At 59.3% G+C, this 7,522-nt stretch overlaps 1 protein-coding gene across 1 annotated transcript in view; it reads left to right on the top strand.

Annotated features, from left to right (window-relative positions):
- Nucleotides 1–7,522, top strand: part of PLEKHA2 (pleckstrin homology domain containing A2) — a 14,639-nt gene that overhangs the window by 3,425 nt on the left and 3,692 nt on the right. The window contains exons 2-9 of the mRNA XM_017831910.1: nt 139–302; nt 700–756; nt 2,231–2,279; nt 2,400–2,497; nt 4,514–4,660; nt 6,538–6,687; nt 6,933–7,001; nt 7,123–7,193. Of these exons, the coding sequence (XP_017687399.1) occupies nt 162–302; nt 700–756; nt 2,231–2,279; nt 2,400–2,497; nt 4,514–4,660; nt 6,538–6,687; nt 6,933–7,001; nt 7,123–7,193 (782 nt within the window). The 5' untranslated portion in view covers nt 139–161. The remainder of the gene's footprint in view (nt 1–138; nt 303–699; nt 757–2,230; nt 2,280–2,399; nt 2,498–4,513; nt 4,661–6,537; nt 6,688–6,932; nt 7,002–7,122; nt 7,194–7,522) is intronic.

The raw sequence follows: 7,522 nt of genomic DNA, 5'->3' as shown, positions 1-7,522 counted from the left end.
GCTGAGTGACTGCGCTGGCATACTGGCACATCTGGCTCCAGTGGGTTGGGATGGCTCTGAGTGTGGGAGCAGCTCCCTGGAGAGCTGGGGCTGCGGGAGCAGAGCACCCACCTCTCCCTGCCTGTCCTCGCTCCGCAGGGTGATGCCAGAAGGAACCCGGCATGCCGTACCTGGACCGACAGAACCGTATCTGCGGGTTCCTGGACATTGAAGAAAATGAGACCTGTGGCAAGTTTCTGCGGAGGTATTTCATCCTGGACACCCAGGCCAACCACCTCCTATGGTACATGGACAACCCTCAGGTAGGCTCATGCGCTGGGCACGTCTGTGGAAGTTGTCAGTGAGTCTGTAGGCACATCCTGGCCTCCCTGGTGGAGGCATCTCCCCCAGGTCCCTGAAGGTCACTGCCTGCAGTGTGTGTTGTCTGTTGGGGTGTCCTGTGGCTGAGTGTGGCCATGACCAGGCTCCAGCCCCTCTGTGACCTCTGTGGTTTCCAGGACTGTGCCGACGTGGGGACAGCACTGGGGTGCAGCACAGCAGGGCTGGTCCTGCTGCTGGGGGGTCTGAGCTGAACCAGGGCACAGGGAGGGAAGCGGCCGAGGCTGCTGCCTGACCCTGAGGACACAAACGAGAGCCTGGCTCGCCCCTGCCACCTCCTCCCTGTCATTTACCTCCCATTGCTCATTCCCTGTGTTGCAGAACCTGGCCATCGGAGCGGGTGCTGTGGGATCTCTGCAGCTGACCTATATCTCCAAGGTAATGTCGGGGTGGGGCGGAGGGAAAGCTGAATGCTCCCTCTTATCCCCTTATCCACACGGCGTTCCCAGGAGAGGCGATGGCTTGCCCTGGAAGCACCCGGGGCCAGGTCCTGGTCCTGCCTGAGCTCCTGACAAGCTCCCTGGGATGGAGCCTGTGCAGGGCTGTGGGAAGCAGGGAGTCCCCACAGCACAGGGATCCCAGCACTGGGACCGTGTTCACCTTCACCCGTGAACCAGCATGGGATGGGATGCGAGGTCGGGTTGCAGGAGGAAGAGGAAGGACACGGGGCAGCCAGGGACAAGTGGGGACAGGAGCGTGGTGTCGGCGTGAGCTGGACTTGGAGCTGGCAGTCGGCTCCGTGGTGCACCAGGAGCTCTCCCCTGTGCTCAGAAGGCAGTGCTCTGAAGGACAAGACCTTCTGGAAACTCACTTTTGTGTGTCTTAAGTGTTATCCGGCCTCCAGGAGAAGGCAGAAATAGTGCAATAAGTGACAACTGTTGCAGGACCAGTGAGTGAGACACGTGGAGCCATGGCTGCGAGTGCAGAGAGTGGAGCTTGCACCATCCTCCTCCTGCAAGTGGCCCCTCGGCCGCTGTGGGGGGAGTGGGGGGCTCGTGGCTGCCACGCCGGGCTCAGCTCGGCTTTATCCTGGAGCCGGATAAAGAATTGGACAGATCTCTCTGTTCCTGCTGAATCATGATTTATAAATTAAGCACAGATGAAGCAACGCCGGGAGGTTGAGCCTTCCCCATTTCAGAAAGAGCCTCACTTACAAATTATATAGGTTTTAGTTTAAATGAAAATTGCTGCAGGACAGCATTTGGTCACAAACTGCGTGGTTGGGTTCTGCCAGCAGCTGGAACTACCAACAGTAAATATACCAGAAAAATGGAGGTTTGCTTGAGAAAACATATTTAAAGCATTATGGACTGGCTCTGATGGAGGAGGGCTGTCAGAATAAATACTCCATGAATGCTGTGCTTGGAGCCCCAAGGAATATTATTCTTATATAAATGATTCCTACTCTTTAGGGAGAAACCACTGCTATTTTCCCTCAATTTTCTTAATTGCTGACAAGAGCAACTGTGTTAGTCCAGAAGAACTCATGTTTCCGGGGCCTTTGAAAGCTTTCTGTGCTCTGCTGTGCAGCGCAGCCGGTGCCGGGGGGGACGCGGGGGATGAAAGTCCTGGCTCCGTGCTGACCTTCCCCTGGGACCCTGCGCCCGCTGCTGCCTGTGGTCGCTGTTACTCTGACATGGGCCAGCTCCCAGCAGCTGGCACAGCTGTGCTGCACCTCATGGGTCGGGGGGCACAGGGGGTCCTGCCCATGGAGGGCAGAGCCCAGACTGGGCGCAGTGCCCGGCAGTGGCACGCAGCGGGGTGGGTGGGTGGGTGGAAAGTTCCAGCTCTCTTGCCCCCCATGAGCACGGGCTGTTATCTCTAATTTTGTCCCTGATTTGCTCTGTCACAGGTCAGCGTTGCCACCCCGAAACAGAAGCCGAAAACTCCGTTCTGCTTTGGTGAGTGAGGGGGACCCTGGTGGGCTCTGTGAGGGGACACCCTGCCACGAGAGGCTGTGGCACGGGCTGTGAGCCCTCCTGGCTGCTGCCAACTGTCCCTGTCCTTCCCTTCCCTGGCAGTTATCAACGCTCTATCCCAGCGCTATTTCTTGCAAGCCAGCGATCAGAAGGATCTGCAGGACTGGGTGGAGGCGCTGAACCGGGCCAGTAAGATCACAGTAGGTCACTTAATGCTCTTCTCAGATGTTGCCTCCACCATCCCCAGGGATCCTCCTGGTTGGGATTTACTGGGTGTGTCTTTCTTCACCCTCCCAGCCCAGCTGTGGGGGACGGCGGCTGCGCCCCAGGAAGGTTCCAATCTTGGAGCTGTCCCCATCCCCGCCTGCTCCAGGGCCCTCTCCCTCCTGTTGCTCCTGCTGACTGGGATCCAGCCCAGCCAGCTCCTCACTGTGGCTGTCAAAGGGCGTCTCTCTTGTGCTTCAATAACTTATTTACTCGATTTTTATTCTTCCTGGAATGCGGGGTCTCCTGGCGAGGCGCAGCGAGTGCCCTGCGCTGTGGGGAGCGGCGGGGCGGGCTGTGCCTGCATCCAGCGGGGTTCATCTGCCACCTCCTCTCATCTGCTGCTGTGCTCAGGGAGCCGTGCACTGATGGTCACTGACCCAGCAGCTCTCAGAGCCTGTGCAGAGCCTGTGCAGAGCCTGTGCAGAGCCTGTGCAGTCTGTGCTCCGCAGCTGCCGGAGCTCCCGGCGGTGGGGGATGTGCTGCACTCCCTCCCCGTGCAGCGGGAGTGGAACAGGAGCCTCCTCCAAAGGCTGGGGGTGATGCTCAGCTGGCAGTGCCCGCTCCAGGGGCTCAGGGTTGGGAGCTCCAGGACGGCTTCTCCCTGCACCTGGATGGGGGGGTCCCTGGGAAGGGGTTGGGGGTTTCTGCTGAACTGCAGCGAGCAGTGGGGCCAATGCTTAATGCGAGCAGAGTTCTGCTAGATGGTGCACTGATACGTGTTGTTTGTGGTGTGTAAACCAAGGGCAAGGAAAAATCATGGTAAACAGCTTAGGTTTGGGGCCTCTCAGATGAGTTTTTTCTTTAAAATCCCTGGAGTGCCATGTTGTAGCCTCTGTGGCAAACTCACCTGCAAGATCAGACCTGGCTTGTATTTTCTTTTTTTTATCTGCAAAGACATTGTGTGACAACCTCTGTGCCTGCAGCCACCAGACTGCAGAGGCTGTGGCTTGTGCCTTCTCTTTCTGGGTCCAGGTGATATTGGCCACGACCTTCACCTCCAGAGCTGAGTACAACTGTAGCCAGAGCCTGCCCATGGTGTGTGTCTGGCTCTACCATCAGTGTAGTTTCCTCAGGGGTTGCTGCCTGGAGGGGGTGGAGGGTCTGCCAGGCTGGCAGAGGTGGGACCTGGGGTGATGGGAAGATGAGATACATCTTCTGCCTCTGCAAGAAACTGTGGTGATTTCCATACCCTGATGTTGGCCAGCCCTTCCCGACTCTGGCTGTGTCCCAGCTGGCCGACCGGCTCTTCCAGCCCTGCAGGGAGGAGTTGTCACGGCCTGGCTGGGAAACTCAGGGCTACTGGGATGTGTGTGACGCTGCCACTCTGCCCTGCTTTGGGGGGAAAGCAGGAGGGTGGCTTGGAGCCAGGGACCCCACGAATGGCAGTAAGGAGGTGGAAGTGCAGGCTCAGGAAGGGAAAGTTGGAAACACGCCTTTTTGTTCAGAGCCAGGTGCCAGAGGGAAGGAGCTGGGAGGGGGAAAGGGAAGATGCCAGTGCTGGGAGCCGGGTTCCTGCAGCACAGCCTGTGCCCGGGGGTGTGGGGCCACTCTCAGCAGGGTCACAGCCAGGCTGGGGGGCTCGGCAGCATCCGGCTGTGGACGTGCAGCTCAGCCTCGTTAGCCAGACCCAGCTCCTCATTAAGCCTGGCTGTAAGTGGAGGGGGGAACAATTAAAGGAGTAAGTGTCCCACAAACGCACTGAGGTGCAGAGGCGAATCACAGGCGCCTCTGAGATGATGCTTAATCATTCAGCACCTCTCATCTCCCATCTGGGTGCCTCCTGCCAGCCGCCCAGGGGGGCCCACACCCTTCCTAACTGGGGTGCTTGTTCAGGTGTTATTTTTTAAAGGGATGTTTCTGCATTAGACAGAGACAGGGGTGCCCAGTGCAGGCGTGGGGCTGCCCTGCCTGGTCACCCTGTGCCCTTCATGCCTTTGCTTCTCCCACAGGTGCCAAAGGGCGGCAGCGTCCCACCAGCCACAGAGATTGCGAAGCCCCCGGTGGTCCCCCAGGCCCAGGAGAGGAAGCCCCAGGTGGCCTACAAAACAGAGATTGTGGGGGGGGTGGTGGTCCACACGCCCATCTCCATCAACCAGGTGAGCTGGTTTGCACTTTTGTTTCTGGAAACCAGCGTGGTACCCTTCCCACTGCGGGTATAAAGGGCTGCTCCGAGCACCCTGTGACACCTCTGCTTTGTCTTGCTCTGAGGTGTGATGAGATGAGGGATGTGAGGAGGAGGAGGAAGCCTCAAATCCTCTCGGCTTCCTGGCCATCGCCATCCACCCACTCGTCCTGGGTCCAAATCCTGCCTGGAGGTTCCCGGGGCAGAGGGACTGGCCTGTCCTGGGGGTGGTGGCTGGCACCATTTGCTGTGGCTCTGCACCCCCTTCCCTGGCACACGGCTGGGGGTGCACGTGGCCGTTGGCATCGCCCACCTTTGGGCACTCGTCCAGCTCCGGGTCTCACTTCAGCCCGTATCAGTGGCAGCACTAAAAATAGAGCAGACAATTAGATCATTGCAGTGGTTTCTGCTTTTAACACGTCCCTGGCTGCAGGGTTCAGCAGGGTTGTGGAGGTGTGCGGGGGGCAGTGGGGTGCACAGGGGTTTTTTGGAGGTGGAGCATCAGCTGCCAGAAGGTTTCTGTGCTCTTGCTACCTCTTTCTGTGTGAAATGACCATTCCTCTGCTGCAGCTTCCTGGGTGCGTCTGTGGTTTCCTGGCTGGTGCTGCTCCAGGGCTGCAGGGGGGAGCCCCACACTCTGGCTGCACCCCCAGGCTGGCCAGCAGCGTCACCCCAGTTCCAGGCTGTGACCCTCCCTGTTGCAGGAGTGTCCTCACCTCTGGCTTTGGACACCACCTGTGTAACACCCAGCAGAGCTGGCACAGCCCCAGGCGAGGGGCACAGGCGGTGTCCCCGTCCCAGCAGGGCTGGAGCTCTGCTCCGCTGCTCTCCCCAGGGGCTGGCAGCACTTTAGGGCCAGCCAAAAGGTTGCTTGTCTGTCCTGGGGACGCTGAAGCAGCTCTGGAAGGTGCTGGAAGGCACAGGGCAGGCAGGCCGTCGGCTTAACCGCACCGGCAGTCGCACCGGCACGGGGCCATATAAGGCTGGTGGCAGCCAGGGCCACCCCGCTGCCATGGCAATGCTCAAACCTCAGCCCAGCGGGAGGAAGGGGTTGGAGGGACGGGGAAGGAGCTGAGTGCAGCAGATGTTTCATCTCAACCATCCTCTTCGCTGCTGGGGGGAAGGGAGGGCGCTGGCGGGGCAATGCTGGCAGCGGGGCAGGGTCCACCCCTTGGGGTGCTCTGGGACATGCTGGGGGGAGCCAGGGGTGGGTGCTGGGCACACGGCCACAGCCACAGCCCCTCCATGCCTGTAGCAGTGAGTGTTGCACTTGAGGAGAGACAGCTTGGGGCCAGAGAAGGCACAGCTTCTCTTCCTCAACTCCAAGCACCCCAGTGTCTTTGGGAGAATTTGGCTCTGAAAATGTGGAGCAGAGACTGTATGGCTCTCCTGAGCAGTTTATTCCCATGATATATTGCCGCCTTCTGCTGGAAAGCATCCCTGCTTTCTAACTTGGGTTTGTCTGGTGGCTCTTGTTCTCCTCGTACCTGCAGTGGTGCAGTTGAGTCACCTCTCAGTGTGTGATGAGCCAGACAGATGAGCTCCCTTAACTCCCCCGCTTCAAGAGATTTTTCTCTTGCTTTTCTGTAGCCTTTTTGATTTTTTTAACATGTGGGTTCCAAAAGGTGAAGAGTACCAAGGCAGCAGCCTGGAAAGCTGCCTGCAGTGAGAGAACATCAGCTCTGGACTCTGGCTCATTCCCTGCCTGTGTCCAGCTCTGCCATTAGCCCTTGGCTCACACACTGCTCTGGGGGCTTGCATCAGGTGGCTTTTCCCTGCAGCTGGGCGTCCTGCATTCCAGCAGGGAATTCCTCTCCCTGCTCCCAGTGACTCTGTTCTCTCCCCTTGCAGAACGGTGGGGACGGAGGGGAGGGCAGTGAGGTGGGGGCTGCCCACCCGCTGCTGCGGCGCTCGCAGAGCTACATCCCCCCCTCGGCCACCAAGCCGCCCGCCGGGCCCCCCGCGCTCAAGAGTGGCTTCTGCGTGAAGCAGGGGAATGTGGTGAGTGCCGGGGAATGTGGTGAGTGCCAGGGAATGGGGTGAGTGCCGGGGAACGGGGTGAGTGCCGGGGAACGGGGTGAGTGCCGGGGAACAGGGTGAGTGCCGGGGAACGGGGTGAATGCCGGGGAACGGGGTGAATGCCGGGGCTGGGAGCGCTCCGGGGACGCCCTGCGTGCAGCACTACAACGGCGTGGGTAGGGAGGGTGGCAGAGCCCAGTGCCCAGCGATTCCCTCCTCTTTTCCAGAGGAAGAGCTGGAAGCGGCGGTACTTCGTCCTGGATGAGTTTTCCATCAGTTACTACAAGTGTGAGCAGGTGAGCAGCCCCCACCCGGGACCCCGAGCAGAGCTCTGGCACCGCTGCTGTGCCAGCACGGGGCCCTCCGTGAGAGGCACATCCCAGCTGAGCCCATCACCGTCTCCTCTCACCTCTGCAGGACAAGGAGCCCTTGCGTTCGATTCTCCTGAAGGACGTTTGCAAGACCCACGAGTGCCTGGTCAAGTCCGGGTAATGCTCCTGGCCGTGTTTCCCGGCCGTGGCTAAAGTAAAGATATACTGTATTGGTGTATCTCCGAATTGTTTATTCCGAATAAGTGATAGCAAGCTGACATTTAAAACGAGCTGGGAACGCGGTGGGTTATGGTGAGGGAGGGCAGGGGTCTGCCTGCTGATGGCAGAGCTGGGGAGGGTGTGTGGCCGAGGGTCTCTGGGGACCTGGAGTCTTCTCAAAATCCCAATGAGACCCAAGGTTTGCCTTCAATATGTTTCTCCCTGGCATGCCCCAGAGATGAGGATAAACACAGGTTTTTTTCCATCCACGATGGCTGCTGGGGTGA

This window comes from Lepidothrix coronata, unplaced genomic scaffold (genome assembly GCF_001604755.1).
Source record: "Lepidothrix coronata isolate B3197 unplaced genomic scaffold, Lepidothrix_coronata-1.0 Scaffold197, whole genome shotgun sequence".
Lineage (NCBI taxonomy): Eukaryota > Metazoa > Chordata > Aves > Passeriformes > Pipridae > Lepidothrix > Lepidothrix coronata.
Note: the sequence above shows the minus strand (reverse complement) of the source record. Positions and strands in the feature narration are given on the sequence as shown.